The following is a 15,865-nucleotide window of genomic DNA, read 5'->3' as shown; positions in this document are numbered from 1 at the left end:
GAGGAAGGAGCAGCTGAAGTTGGGGTGGGGGGGAGTCCTACTGAAGGGAAGCTGGGAACCAACCCCGCGGTATCTGGGATTGGAAGAGGACACTGAACCTCAGACATTAATAAACTTCCATGGTCCATGGATTGTGTGGTCTCTCATTTGCTACTAGCCTGCCTGTCACCATGTGCCTGCCAGCCTGTTGTGGGTGTGACCATGGACACAACGTCGGACGTACTAGACCCCTCTCTTACCTTCCAGACAAGGTTTTTCGGAGAATGTACAGTGTCTGAATAATAAGCAGGAGGATGACTTTGGGTACTGATAACACTGTTTTACTGAAAATCTGGAGTTGCACAAATAAATTCTTTAGAACATAAAACTAAATGGATTTATACATAACAATTACATTCAGCACTTATAAGAGGCAGTACAAAAATGTATTCTGCTTCTACATGATATAAATTGCATGTAATACCATGATTTAAACAGTATTAATGATATTAACTAGTTCTGTAAGATACATATTACTCAGAATGTCTGACGTTTTCCTCAATAAAGGGAAAAAGTGCAGTTCTATGAGCAGCTGAGCTTCATTTCTAAGTTCATTTTAGCGATGGTGGAAGATTTAAGGATAATCCTTTCAGTGAAGAAGCAGAAAAAGTTACAGGACTGTTCTGAACTCATCAAAAATGAAATTAGGCACGTGTGCTTCAGCAACCTAAAAATTAAAACAAAAGAGTTAAGTGTTTCATAGTGTTATATACAGAACCGATTCAAAATTTTCCATATGAAAATTACAGAAATCAGTACATATATACAATGGAATACTACCCAGCCATAAAAAGTGAAATAATGCCATTTGTAGCAACATGGCTGCAACTAGAGATTATCATGCTAAGTGAAGTAAGTCAGAAAAAGAAATATCACATGATATCATTTATGGGTGGAATCTAAAAGATGGCACAAATGAACACATCTATAAAATAGAAATAGACTCTCAGACCTGTGGTTGCCAACGGGGAGGGGGAGGGAGAGAGATGGACGGGGAGTTTGAGGTTCGCAGACGCAAACTATTACCTTCAGAATGAATAAGCAGTGGGGTCCTACTGTGCATCACAGAGAACTATATCCAGACTCTTGGGATAGACCATGACGGAAGATGATACAAGAGCGGGAATGGATATACCTGTATGACTGGGTCACTCTGTTGTACAGCAGAAACCGGCACAACATTATAAACTAACTATACCTTCATGAAAAGTTGAAAAATTAAAAAAAAAAAAAGAAATGAAGACATCCTTTGAAGCAAGGTGAGTCACAGGGAAATACTGGGGCACGCACGAATTGAGACCGCCACCTTGTTTCTGGTGTTTCTCCTACTGTGTCTAATTTCTCGGCACTGCTCACATCTGGAGAGATGCTGCAAGCTCCCCTTGCCTGCCAACCTGAGCTCCCTGGCTCTTAAAGGCACTTGGACCTGCAAAGATGTACTAGGAGATGGCCTTTGGTCACCCTGCAAATAACTGATGACCAGCCCTGGAAGAAGAGGATATCCGACAGGTGACAGAGGCCAGAGGGGGAAGAGGAGGAAAGCCTTTAAATTCCTTAACTGCTCTGAGGAAGCCCTGAGAGGGGGGGACGAAGTGAATGGGGTGGAATGTAGAACTAGGGGATCCCCAAGTGCTCGAAATTTAAAGCAGTGTCTAACTTTTTTTTCTGATTATAAAGGTATCATCTACTAATTAGAGGAAATTCAGCAAATTTAGAGAAGTATGAAAAAGGCACAATCTCTGGACTTCCCATCGTGGCTCAGTGGTTAACAAATCCAACTAGGAACCATGAGGTTGCGGGTTCTATCCCTGGCCTTGCTCAGTGGGTTAAGGATCTGGCATTGCCATAAGCTGTGGTGTGGGTTGCAGACGCGGCTTGGATCCTGCATTGCTGTGGCTCTGGCAGAGGCCAGTGGCTTCAGCTTTGATTAGACCCCTAGCCTGGGAACCTCCATATGCCGAGGGAGTGGCTCAAGAAAAGGCAAAAAGACAAAAAAAAAAAAAAAACCCAAAATAAACCTCTAATCTCAATTCCTTAGAGAAAACTAAAACCGATAATTGCTTTGTGTCGAATTCTTCCAATTTACACAGTCAAAACTAGGATCCCATAATCTTGTGTCCTTTACCTTTGTTAAATTTTATGTTATGAACATCTTTACATGAGCATCTTGGTAAGCTTTTTTTTTTTTTTTTTTTTTTTTTTTGCTTTTTAGGGCCATACCCTTGGCATATGGAAGTTCCCAGGCTAGGGGTCAACACCACAGCTCACGGCAACACCGAATCCTTAACACACTGAGTGAGGCCAGGGATCGAAGCCGCAATCTCATGGATGCTAGTCAGGTTTGCTAACTGCTGAGCCACAAAAGGAACTGTATTGGTGAGCTTTTGCAAATATACCCAGCAGGTAATTTTCTAGCAGTGTAATTGCTGGCAAAATATTACAGGAAGTTTTTAAAAAGAGATAAATTGCCCTCCCTGGAGAATAGTAATTTACACTCCCATTGACAGTACTGCAAAGTCCCATTTCTTTGAATCTTTCCTAGCACTGGGAGTCCAATATTTTACTTTGTACCCAAAGTACAAAGATTGGTTTGGATGGAAATAGTAATTTTACTGTTATTTTATTTATTTATTTATTTATTTGTCTTTTAGGGCTGCACCAGCAGCATATGCAGGTTCCCAGGCTATTGGAGCTGTAGCCTCTGGCCTACACCACAGCCACAGCAATGTTGGATCTGAGCTGCGTCTGCAACCTACACCACAGCTCATGCCAACGTGAGATCCTCAACCCACTGAGCAAGGCCAGGAATCGAACCCATAACCTCATTGTTCCTAGTCGGGTTCGTTGACCGCTGAGCCATGATGGGAACTCCCTTTACTGTTATTTTGAATCATGGCCTTTTAATATAACTAAGGTTGAACATCTTTACAAATGTTTATTGGCCATTCGTATTTCTTTTCCTGAAAACTGTCTGTTAATATCTTTTGCCTGTTTTTTTCCCCTATTGGTCTGGTTATCTTTTTTTTAATGATCTAGAAGAGCACATTATAAGTTAGGGAAAAAAAAAAAAAAGGTCTTTTGTTAATAGTTGCCTCAATTTAAAAAAAAAATTTTGAGACATATGACAAGAATTGTTTCATTACATTCAGCACTTAGAAGAGATCTCATCTCTAAATCCTTCATGGTTTCCACCTTTGCTGTTAATACAGGAAGTTCTGAGAGCTGATACACTGTCTAAAATTTCTGCTAATTTATTGGTTTCACTTTTCACAGTAACTATCTGTAATTTATTTTGATACAAGGAAGATACGAAGAAATAAACTTGCTATTTTTAAACAACAGAATGAACTAACTGTCCCAGCACTACTATTTCCTGTCTCTCCTAATTTGAGATACTACTTTTCCGTATACACAACTGTATGCACTAGCATTTGCTTCTAGGCAACACATTCTAGTCAACTGATCCATCAAGTGAGTTTCATACCAGAATCACACTATTTTAATTTCTGCAATTTTACAAAAGTAAGTATGTTTTTATATGGTATAGTGTGTTTTAGCATCATCTTAAAAAAACTAATTTAGCCTAAGTTTTACGAAATTAAAAAAAAAAAGCCTTTTTCTCCCCTGAGGTTAAAAAAGTTATCTGGGATTTTGAGCATAACTGCAATAAAACTATAAAGAGTATTTGCGTTTCCTCATTGAGAAACATGGACTTCAAAATTCTATAGTATTTCCCGAACTTATTCTTTCATATTTCTTAAAGCGGTTATTTTCCTTATTAATTCTGTCAATAGGATTTCTTCACATTACACTTTTGAATGCATTATTAGTGTATCACTTTATCTATTATGTAATCAGCTTTTTTTGGGTTTCTTATATTAATAGTTTTCCCATATGAGTCTATGACAGATACATTCTCAATGAAATAAATACGTCTTCTTTTCCTGATGCATTTTAAATCTTTTCTTTGCCATTTTATTGTCTGGAACCCGTACAACAAAAAGCAGCAGGAGAGTCAGCATCCCCATATAACTCTTTCAGTCCTGATCTTGATGAGAATGCTTTTCGCATTTATAGGTCTGTCTGACATTGCCAGTTAAGTTTTAAGAACATCGTCTTTGACTTCTGTTATAAAAAAGTATCTTTGTTCCTAACCTATTAATTTTTAAAAATCAGGATGAGCTTTTCAGTATCGAAATTTTTTTTTTTTTAATTTTTTTTTTATTTTAGTGTCAAGCTGACTTTCCTTCAGCTCAAACTTAGCAAAGTGGAATTACCAGTGGGCAAAGAAAAGGAAGGAGTATCTTAGGAGGAGGTAAAAAGGAGCCTGTAATTTTTGGAAGCTGTGGCTGTATCGCATTTCAGCCACAGTGTGAACTTGACCAAATTGCTGTGGGAATGGGGTTACCATGGAGAGCAAGCGCCAAACCACGTGATTCTTTCTCCACCCTGGCCCTGTAAGGCCTCCTCTCCCAAACTGAGGTGGGGGTGAGGGGGCTGCTGACCAGAGGAGGGCGTGGTAGAGGTGGAGGTGAGACGACAGGAGGGAAGCTGTACTCAGCCCTGCCTTCTGGCAAAGCGCTGACCGCGTGGTGAGGGGAGGGACATCTTAGCTGAGGGGCAGAGCCAAGCGGGGGCTCAGAGCCTCCTCTGGGAATGGGGACTTCACTCCTCACGAGGCCAGGGCCACCCTCCATGCCCTCTTTCTAGTAAAGGGCATTCATATTGTTCTCGCTCTACTGCTTACCCTCCTGGGGAGCTTTGTGTACCGAACATAATCCTCCAGAAACAGAAGGGCACCCACGACATCTGCAGGCATTTCAGGCATCTTCTGGCTGTAACAGAGAACAGTCTGCATCAATTCGCTGCTTTGCTCACAGCTGACCCCCCGCCAAAATACTGAAAGACTAGAGAGGCGGCAGAGGACTAGATGAAGCCCAAGAAGAGACAGACCTATGGACCCTCCTCCTGAGTCACAACCAGCTATTATCCAGCTGGCATCGCTTCATGGGGCGAGGATGGAATCAAAACTTCCCTTAAAGGCTTATGCGGCCTTCCCAATATGACCCCTGCTGACCTCTCCCCCGGGGCTGACCCTTTAGGGTAACAGAGAAGGCACACAGGACCCATCATCTCATGTAAGGAACTGTTTTCTCTCCCAGAAAAGCCAGTTATATGTGGGAGGGAAGAACTAAAGGCCGACAAGCTTTGTAGCAAAGCAGGACCTTCTGTGTGATTTGTTTCCTTAGACGCCTGGAACTCAGGCTGTGCCCAGGGTCTGACAGCGAGGGGCTCCCCGACTGTCACAGAAGTGGGGAGCCGTCCCTGGGGAGTGGCCCAGCGGGAGGACCAGGCTCATGGGGCTGCGTGCGGCATCCACCATGGCAGAGGGGCAGGCTTTCTTCCCCGCAGGGTTGCTGATGGCAGTCGTGACTCATTCCTGTGAGAGCTGGCAGGGGGCCGCCCGGCAGAGGACTACGGATGGGCACACCTCTAATTGCTCCAAAGGAGAAGACGTGCCCCGCCTGCTTTACAGAGCAGGGTGAGCAGCCAGTGCCTGTCTCTACCAGGCAGGCAGGAGGAGGAATGTCCCAGCCCGTGCTGTCACATCGATTCTGCTCTGTCCTTCTTGGCCCTCTGTACCTCGTACACTGCTCCACTGTGGAGCGGATGAACTGGCCGATCAGCGCCAGGAACTGCTCCGTGTACCGGGAATGAAACTGCTTCAGCAGGGTCAGCAGCCCTAGCACCAGCGGTGGCCAATCCACAGGGTCGGCAGCTTTTCGGCAGACCATCCCTGCAAGCAACGAGAGCTTAAAAATTGCGCCACCAAGGGCTTGCCTGTGGCAGTGTTTGCTCAGGAGGAATGTTTGTGAATGTCAAAACGTCTGGGGCCATGTTGTCATGGGCAGGGGGTTACATGGAGGGAATGGCAATTCAGGATGACTTTTTTTTTTTTGTCTTTTCTAGGCTGCTCCCTCGGCATATGGAGGTTCCCAGGCTAGGACTCCAATCAGAGTTATAGCCACTGGCCTACACCAGAGCCACAACAACGCCAGATCTGAGCCGAATCTGCAACCTACACCACAGCTCACGGCAACACCGGATCCTTAACCCACTGAGCAAGGCCAGGGATCGAACCCGCAACCTCATGGTTCCTAGTCGGATTCATTAACCACTGCGTCCCGACGGGAACTCCCAGGATGACATTTTGAACCAGGCCCAGGATTGGTGGAGGCTTCTAGTGCTTTGAAGGATTTAGCACAGTAAAAAGGCTACGGATTTTTATAATCGCCACCCCTGTTTCTTTTGGATTATACAATTAACAGGTACAATTGCAGAACAGGAAAAGAATCTATAGAAGTCAAGACACATGAAGGAAACATGTGAAGTGAGTGAGTGGCTGTCAAAGCTGGCTTTAAAAAATAATAATAATTCTTTTATTTTTTTTGCTTTTTTTAGGGCCACCCTCGAGGCACATGGAGGTTCCCAGGATAGGGGTTGAATCAGAGCTGCAGCTGCCGGCCTATACCACAGCCACAGTCACCTCAGATCTGAGCCGCGTCTGCAACCTACACCACACACAGCTCATGGCAACACCAGATCCTTAACCCACTGAGTGAGGCCAGGGATTGAACCCACATCCTCGTGGATGCTAGTCGGATTTGTTTCCGATGTGCCACAAAGGGAACTCCAAAGCTGGCTTTTTCACTGAGGATTTCTGCCCCCATCTTAGACCTTGACCTGCCAGGATTGGCTGCATGGGGAACAGGAGCCAGAGCACAGTGTTGACAAAGAACAAAGTTGGAAGACTTACTAGCTTTCGAGACTTATAAAGTTACAGTAATCAAGGTAGTATTGGCTTAAGGACAGATAGACCAGAAAATACAGAAGTAGCCCCACCCTTAAAAAGTCAACTGCATTTCCATGAATATCCAGACAATTTAATGGAGAAAAGAGAAATCTTTTCGATAAATAGTGCTGAAACTGGATACTCTTGTGGGGAAAAAAATGACGTACATAAAAAGTAATGTACATTAAAAAGTAATGTGAAACAGACCACAAACCTCAATGTAAAAGCTACAACTACAAAATTTTGAGAAAAAAAATAGGACAATACCTTTGTGCCCTTGAGGTAGACAAAGACACAAGACACAGAAAGGACTAATTGTAAAGAGAAAAAATGGATAACTTGGACATCATCAGCATTAAAAACTTCTGCTTATTAAGTTCATCAGAAAGAAAATGAATGGATAAGCCAGTTCGTGAGAAAAAAAATTCACGGCATGTGTATCAAAGGACTCGTATCCATAATATATAAATAACTCATACAACTCAGTGATAAAAAGCAATCAACCTGATTTAAAAATAGGCAAGACTTGAATAGACAGTTAACAAAGAAAGGTATAAAGAATGGCCAAAAAAGATGTGGAAAACTGCTCAACATCATTAATCATCAGGGAAAGGTGAATTAAAACTACGCCAAGAAACCATTCTCACATTAGACTGGTTATGATGAAAAAGACTGAGACGGCAGGATGCCACCTGCAAAATGCGAAACACTTTGGGAAAAGGATTGGCAGTTGCTTATAAAGTTAAACTGGCCAGTCAGACCCCCAGATCCCGCATTGGGGTTCTTATGAAGACTGGGGAAACCCTTATTCTGAGACCTACACCACAGCTCATGGCAATGCCAGATCCTTAACCCACTGAGCGAGGCCAGGGATCGAACCTGTGTCCTCATGGATGCTAGTCAGATTTGTTCAGACTTCAGCTGAGCCACGACGGGAACTCCTATATGGCTGTTATTTATAGAAAAGCTCTTAAATACTTTTAAAGTAAATTAAACTCTATACTGGACTTTAAAAAACTCTTAGTCAGATACAAAGGTTGGAGACAAAGTATCTGGGGAATACATTAGGAAAGTGATTATAAAAGTGTTCAAGATAAAGTCAATGCCAAAAAACAAACAAATAAATAAAAATTGGGGGAGTTCCCGTAGTGGCTCATCGTGTTAAGAATCCGACTAGTATCCATGAAGATGTAGGGTGGATCCCTCGCCTTGCTCAGTGGGTTAAAGGATCCAGGTTTGCTGTGGCTGTGGTGTAGGCCGGCAGCTGCAGCTCTGATTGGTCCCCTAGCCTGGGAACTTTCATATGCCCTAAAAAGACAAAAACAAACACACACACAGTTGGGGTTATATTCCTAGACAGGACAAATATACTGACAATTTTTGGTATTTATTTTCTGTATCAAATATTTTCATATGTAATAATACATATCAATGTACTAGATATTCCTGGATTAGTCTCCTCTCTGTAACGATACTGTTACTCTTCATACCGAAGTTCTAGGTATATAGTAGGCACGTAACACTTGTTGAAAAAATTAACCAAAAGAAGTTTCTTTCCTACCATAATCAGCTCTTTAAAGAACAGACAGAAGCAAAGGCATTTTACAAGTTGGATAATTAACCCCTGAAAATGAAAGGTGGACTACACTACACTTGGTTGATATGAAACTAACTGTCTGTATTTCAAAAAGGGGCATATTTCAGAGGCCCAAAGATATGGATTCCATAAACATGCAATTAACTAAGAAAGATCTCATATGTGATACAGCATTCTATACCCAGAGCTGTTTGGCTAGACATTAAGCTAGCTTACAGTTCCTTATTACAAAGAATAAATGTCATACAGTACCTAGGTTTTTGTTGTACTGAAGTTTTGGCAACTGGGCGATCAAAAACAGAAAGTTGACAACTGGAAAGTAGGGTAAGCGCTTTGTCGTTATGTATATCTGGAAAGAGAAAGAGAAGGGCAATCAACCGTGTCTTTACATCACACACCACCGCCCAACGCACTTTCAAATGACAAGCTTCTATGTCATTTCAGCTTGCCTTTCTGGCAACTGAAAACTAGGACGCTTCCACTAACTCACTGCCTTCAGAGCTGTATCAACATCACTGACACACCCCCCCCCCACCCTCAAACACAGATACCTCTGGAACAATGAGCTCTTTTGGGAAGGGGACAGTTTCGCTTAGAGATTAGTGTTACTTGGCCTCTGAATCCTCTTAATGTCATTGACAAAAGGCGGGGGAGGGTGAGGAGCAAGAATGGGAGGGGAAAGCAAAATACAGCAGCCAGGCAAAGCCAGAGGGAGGGAGGGAGGGAAAGAGGAGAGGCAGAAAGAAAGAAGGACACAGCAGATAGCAGCACGAGGCGGCACACAAGTAGAAAGCAAGCAGGTGTCCCGTCCATTTGCTTTCCCTGGGCCATGTCCCAGAGCATCTCCTGCCCGGTTTGCTGGGCAGAGGGCACAGTCAGGACACACCCGGGCATCTCCCTCCTCCCTGGGGGCTGGCATCCTCCCAGGAGCACTGGCTCTGGTCAGACCGCCTGGCTCCATGGCCGGCTACTGTGGAGCCCTGAGCAACAATGGCACATTTCATGGGGCTGCTGTGAGACTGAGCTCCAGCACCCAAGGTCCGGGTTAACACACCGTGCTTGGCACCGAATTACTCACAAAATGTTAGCCGCTGTTTTGGTTCATAATCTTGCCCCTTAAACCTGGGGCAATCACCCAGATTTCAGAATTTCACATGATAATGAAGATTTCAGAAAGGTAACAGAGTCTAGGGTAACAGTCTATAATCAAAGCCAATGGTATTTCTGCATCAAAACTTGATGCAGTTTACCGGAGTGTGAACAGCCTCCGGTCAGTGTGGGACAGGTTTTGGCAGCAAGTGAGATCTGGCATCGACTTGTGGAAAAAAAAAAAAAAAAAAACTTTCCGTTCTCAGAGGTCTCTGGAGACCAGAATTGGAGAAAAGAATGTGTCACCCCAGATGATGGGGGTGCTGACTGTCAGCCGCCGCCAAGGGAAGCACCTTCGGGCCAGAAGGATCAAGGCCACCATTTAGCTGCCGTTCAAATACCAAACCCTAGACAAACCTCAACGTCATCTCTCACAGACAGAGCACCTTCAACTTTTCAACAAGCTGACCGACACTCTTATCGCTTGGTTCCCACAGCCCCACAGTCGGGGAGGGGGGGCGTGATCATCCCACACCCCATGCGGGAGACGGAACCTGAAAGGGTGGGGACGTGAGAACGGAGGCTCCGGGACGGGGACCGGATTCTCCCAGCATCAGAGCACAGTGACCTGCCGCCCGGGCCAGATCACCTCTGGTCCCACACCGTCTCCTGGTCACACGTTAATCACTAACCTTGTTCAGGGGGTTGTGGATGCCAGCTGCCTCCAGGTAGGCTGTGATTTCATATAAGAGTGTGTTATCTTCTTTGGGGTAAGGAAGTGAAGGGTCCTGGTAATGGGCTTCGATATCTGCTAGGAGAGCCCTAAATGACAAAAAAACAAAAACAGGGATCAACATCAGAGATGAACTGAATTGAGACAATAATTAATATAAACTATGATATAACCTTTCAGGGATTCAGTTTCTTCATCTGTAAAACAAGGACTTAATCCTTCTATTTCTCAATTTCCAAACCTGTGGTTGGTTATAAGTGGAAAATTTGACCTAGAATGACTTTATTTTTTGGAGTTAACCCAAATCAAATGCTTTCACTCTTCAATCCTTTTTTTTTTTTTTTTTTTTCGGTTGTACCCAGGGCATGTGGAAGGCTAGGGGTCGAATCAGAGCTGCAGCTGCTGGCCTACACCATGCAGGATTCAAGCCACGTCTGCGACCTACACCACAGCTCATGGCAACCCCAGATCATTAACCCACTGAGTGAGGTCAGGGATCGAACCTGCCTCCTCATGGATACTAGTCAGGTTCTTAACCCGATGTGCCACAATGGGAATTCCTCGCCATTCAAATTTTGATGAACTGGCTGAACTATTTTCAAGACCCATTTTGTCAAAAGCACTGACTTCGTGACCAAGAATGGATTATTTATTTTTAAGCAGGAGGCTCAAAATGAGCGCAAATTGGTGGCAGGGTGGAGGCAGGACCCTACACCAGGATGTGTGCCCACAGCCATGCCTGGTCAGCATCATGCTTCTAACTGCCCTCGGGGGATCAGTGACGAGTCCTGTGGAAAGCCAGGTGTGGATTTTGGTAATATTTGTATTCTCAGTCTGTGCAAGTATTTAGCACCGTGTCTGGTGATCAGAATATATTGGCTAAATAAATAAATCCATTAAAAAAAAAAAAGTGAGAAAAAGACAGAGACCAGAGGACAATACTGAGAAAAGAAGCTCCTGAAGACAGATTTGCTTACCTATGGGAAGAAAGCCTCTAAATTCAGAGGGCCTTCTTACTCAAAAAGACCTTACCTACAAGAGCAGTACTGAAAAAACTGGGCGCTAACTGATGAAGAACAATCCAGGCCCACAGATGAGTTTCAAGCACCGGCACTTACTTATTGAGATTCTCCAGAGCAGCTGCCAGATGTTTGGAGTCAAACCGACAAGAATAATTCAACTCGTTGGCGATCTGTTGCCTCAGAATCTGCATCTGCCCCACCTGTGAACAAGCAGGAGCAACAACTGGGAAAATACAGAAGCATTTCAAAGTGATAGTACGGGGGACAAACAAAAAGGTGACAACTTTTATGAGGAGGATCACAACATTGCACAGAAAAACTCAAGGATTTCCTGGACTGGCTCCATGGCTAAGACCAGCACCGTCCCTGCTGGAGCACAGGGACCCTTCCAGAAATGTCTGCAGATTCCGGTATGCCAACCTCAAAAGAGCCCCAAGTCTAATAATTTACACAGTGATCCGTTAATGTTCAGGTGTCCATGTCCTGAAGGGGTGTGTTTTGAAGCTGTATTTTTGATGTTTTGGAACAAGGTCTCCAGTAGCCACAAATAAGAAGCCCTCTTTTATTTGTCCGGAACTGAAGTGCAATAAAGGGAAGCACAATAAAACAAGGTGGGCCTGTAATCTCCCCATTTTACATTCTTACTCATTTCCAAAGATACGTGTTCTAGTCCCCAAGTAAGGATAACTTAGGTCCCAAAGAACCAAGAAGGGGGAGAGATTGAGGTGCTGTTCTAAATGCTGAGCAGATTCAGGTGGCAAACTGACAGCAGTTCATTAATGAACTTGTTATGTAAGGATGGAATACTTTTGTTTCATTTATTTATTTATTTTTGGTCTTTTCTAGGGCCACACCCGCAGCATATGGAGGTTCCCAGGCTAGGGGTCTAATCGGAGCTGTAGCCGCCAGCCTACGCCAGAGCCACAGCAATGCCAGATCCGAGCCCTGTCTGAAACTTACACCACATCTCATGGCAACGCCAGATCCTTAACCCACTAAGCAAGGCCAGGGATTGAACCCGCAACCTCATGGTTCATAGTCGGATTTGTTAACCACTGAGCCGCGACGGGAACTCCTACTTTTGTTTTAATGACAAGAGAGTAGCTTTCTTTGGGTGACCAAGTTACAAGAATATAATAATTAGGAGTTCCCGTCGTGGCGCAGTGGTTAATGAATCCGATTAGGAACCATGAGGTTGCGGGTTTGGTCCCTGCCCTTGCTCAGTGGGTTAACGATCCGGCGTTGCTGTGAGCTGTGGTGTAGGTTGCAGACGCGGCTCGGATCCCGTGTTGCTGTGGCCCTGGTGTAGGCCGGTGGCTATGGCTCCGATTAGACCCCTAGCCCGGGAACCTCCATATGCCGTGGAAGTGGCCCAAAGAAATAGCAAAAAGACAAAAAAAAAAAAAAAAAAAAAAAAAAAAAAAAATTAAGGAAACACCGCACTGCTTCTCCCCATTTCCCACAACATACCTTCATGATAGCCTCGAGATACGCGGTCCAAATCTTCTGTGTTTTGGCAATGGCCGAAAAATAAATTTTATTCGAATTTGCTAAAAGGGGAAAACATGGTTTTCTGTTTAGTACACTTGGAAAGGCCAGTGTTCTCTCTACCTCAGGCTTGTTTTAGAGCACTTACCTACGATGCTTTTGAGGGGGCTGACGGCATTCATGAGGGTTTTTAAAGTCTCCTGCACAGTTCTGTCTCTCAGGATAATTTTCTGAAACATGCTGAGGAAATTCTAAAACAAGAAGGCATGATCAAAGAACCAAACATGATGACTAGAAGGAATGAACACTCCAGTGAACTAAAATGCTCCGTGGAGCACAGAGTGGCTTCGTTCACACAATGCTACAATGAGGATGGTGGGAAGCAGCCGCTTCCGGTTCCCATCAGAAGCATCTGCGGGGAGAAGTTGCTGGTTTCCAAGATGAAACTCACTTAACAATCTACCCATAAAAAGACGATGCTGGCCAAAGAAATTCTACTTTATTCTCAGTTCTTATCTACCTGACAGGAATCAAAATATGTGCCTGATGTCCGTATAGAAAGCACGAAAAGAGAGGTTCAACGATCTACACTCTTCTCTCCCAGGGTGGCAGAAACCAAACACAAAAGCCAAAAGGCTCACCTGCAGCTCTTTGACGATCATAAAGCACAGAAGCCTGTCTAACCCATTCAGACCGAAAGTCCCCAAGGTGGTCTGGATTTCTGAGAAGAGGCGGCTGCTGGTCACTTCTTGATGGGTTTTCATATCATACCAAGTGTTCAGCTGGTCAATGTGACATGTCATTCTAAAACACAACCAAAGCAAACTCAAAACCCCAAAGCAAGAGTTCTTGTTGTGGCTCAGTGGGTTAAGGACAGTGGGTTAAGGATGGGCTTTGTGAGGATGCGGGTTTGATCCCTAGCCTCGCTCCATGGGTTAAGGATCTGGCATTGCCATAAGCTATAGCCCAGCCCACGGCCACAGCTCTGATTTGACCCCTGGCCTGGGAATTGCCACATGCCGCAGGTGTGGCCATAAAAAGAAGAAAACAACCCCACAGCAGAGCAGAGTTCTTCCTAGAGGGATGTGGGATGCAACGGGATGTACAGCATGAGATAGGAAGAACAAGGGTTTCACGATTTGCATCTAGGCACCCAGTACACTTCATGGTGAACACCCAATGGGCCAGGAAGGCAAAATTCAGTTAAATCACCTTTTCCTGCCTATGCTTATGTCACAGTTTGACCGGTTCATTTCCACTGAGTTGGGCTGTTGTTTGGAGTTATGTCTTGAGAACAAGGCTAGATTTGGCCATTGGCTGCAAGACTTTCGAGGCCATTTAACTCTCTGTGGGGCCTTACTTTCAACATCCAGAAACTGGGGACAAAACAGAGTCCTGTGTCATTTCCACTTTGGAAAGAAAGGAACTTGGACTCCTTGTGCCCTATGTAACATCTGAGACTATGATGACAAAGCCATTTCCCTTCTCCCCAGCTCTGGGCATCGACCAAAGATCCTTTCAGACTCAGGAGTGTGACGATGGTGATGCCAACAACTGACGACATTTAGTGAGCACTTCTGTGTGTCAGGCACTGGCCAAGACCTTTCCATGTGTGTTTTCATCCTTAAAATAGCTCTGTGGTGTGTGACCTTCATTTTACAGATGAAATAACTGAGGCTTAGATAGGCCTGATCCCAACACCGTACTTAACCCCCATTTTAATGGTTCTCAAAAGACGACAGAAGGACCTTAGCTTACTGGTAGAACATGTTGTAAAAACAGATGCCCAGATGCCATTCCTGGAGAGCTGGACTGGGTAGATCTAGGGTAGAGTTTCAGCCTCTAATTTCAATAACTCCCACAAATTGATGTGCCTCCGATCCTAAGAACCAGCACATATCTTTACTGAAATGAGGCTTGGGAGGGAACTAAGGAGATTTATGTTTGGAAGTAAATGGAAGAACGAGGTGATTTCCAGAACCGCATTCTACTTTCAGGCTTCAAAGTGTCCTGCCTCATCCACTTAGCACTGGTACTTCAAATGTGTCACTTGAGAGGCTCTTATTTTTGATGATGATGATGAAATCAACACATGACATGGAAATCCCCGTCATGCTTAATCCTTTCTGCAAGTATTAACATGACTAGGTGAGTTAGGCGGACAGTTTTCTAGGAGGGCTTCAGCGACCAACCCATGGATACTGAGAAAGGAGGAGTCACAAAATGTAAGATGTTTTGGATCACTTACTCTTTCTAACCCATGAGTCACAGATAAAACTCATTTCTGGGGAAGGTGACATATGGTCTGTCAAGTCTCATAAGCTCTTTTTTTTTTTTTTGCTTTTTAGGGCCACACCCTCTGCATATGGAGGTTCCCAGGCTAGGGGTCTCATTGGAACAGTAGCCGCAGCAATGTGGGATCCGAGCCCCATTTGTGACCTACACCACAGCTTACGGCAACACCGGATCCTTAACCCACTGAGCGGGGCCAGGGATCGAATCTGCAACCTCATGGTTCCTAGCTGGATTCGTTTCCGCTGGGCCATGACAGGAACTCCAAGTCTTATAAGTTTTGAGACACAAAATCAGCCTGAATTTGAACATAGTCCAAAGCAGCCATGCCCTAAGGACATTTAACTCACACAAAGTCAACTATGCAGGCATAGCTGGACAGAGGGAGACGAGAAATCAGCCTTTCCTGGAAAACCGCACTGCTCATTAAACTAAAGGAGCACATGCCCAGGGATGAAGACGAGCCACTACGCAGGAGCCTGCTTTGCCATCAGGTGGGCTGAGTAACCAACTGTTTCATCAGAGGCTCAACTCAAGTGAGGAAAACTAACTCTGCTGGACTTCCAGAGATGGGCAGTCCCCACCAGAACCACCCTTGGGAGGTGTTCTGATGACATGAGATTTCACTCACATGGCCAAGTATAAACTTCGAGTCGCTGCTGCAGGGCTATGCGGTCTACCCTTGAATGACACAGGCCTTAAGAGTTGGGTTCTGGAGCCAGAGGGTCTGGGGTCCATTTTGGGTCTGCCAT

At 44.6% G+C, this 15,865-nt stretch overlaps 1 protein-coding gene across 1 annotated transcript in view; it reads right to left on the bottom strand.

The window, feature by feature from the left end:
• Nucleotides 1–298: 298 nt before the first annotated feature.
• WASHC5 (WASH complex subunit 5) overlaps nt 299–15,865 on the bottom strand; it is a 69,100-nt gene continuing 53,533 nt past the window's right edge. The window contains exons 21-29 of the mRNA XM_021088931.2: nt 13,463–13,625; nt 12,970–13,072; nt 12,804–12,883; nt 11,430–11,533; nt 10,271–10,400; nt 8,742–8,838; nt 5,683–5,836; nt 4,787–4,874; nt 299–706 (exon numbers count right to left, since the gene is read on the bottom strand). Coding sequence (XP_020944590.1) covers nt 650–706; nt 4,787–4,874; nt 5,683–5,836; nt 8,742–8,838; nt 10,271–10,400; nt 11,430–11,533; nt 12,804–12,883; nt 12,970–13,072; nt 13,463–13,625 — 976 coding nt within the window. The 3' untranslated portion in view covers nt 299–649. The remainder of the gene's footprint in view (nt 707–4,786; nt 4,875–5,682; nt 5,837–8,741; nt 8,839–10,270; nt 10,401–11,429; nt 11,534–12,803; nt 12,884–12,969; nt 13,073–13,462; nt 13,626–15,865) is intronic.

Source organism: Sus scrofa, chromosome 4 (assembly GCF_054392235.1).
Source record: "Sus scrofa isolate SSC_HxYL_T2T_F1_AM1 chromosome 4, Sscrofa_HxYL_maternal_Yorkshire_Landrace_v2.0, whole genome shotgun sequence".
Taxonomy (NCBI): domain Eukaryota; kingdom Metazoa; phylum Chordata; class Mammalia; order Artiodactyla; family Suidae; genus Sus; species Sus scrofa.
Note: the sequence above shows the minus strand (reverse complement) of the source record. Positions and strands in the feature narration are given on the sequence as shown.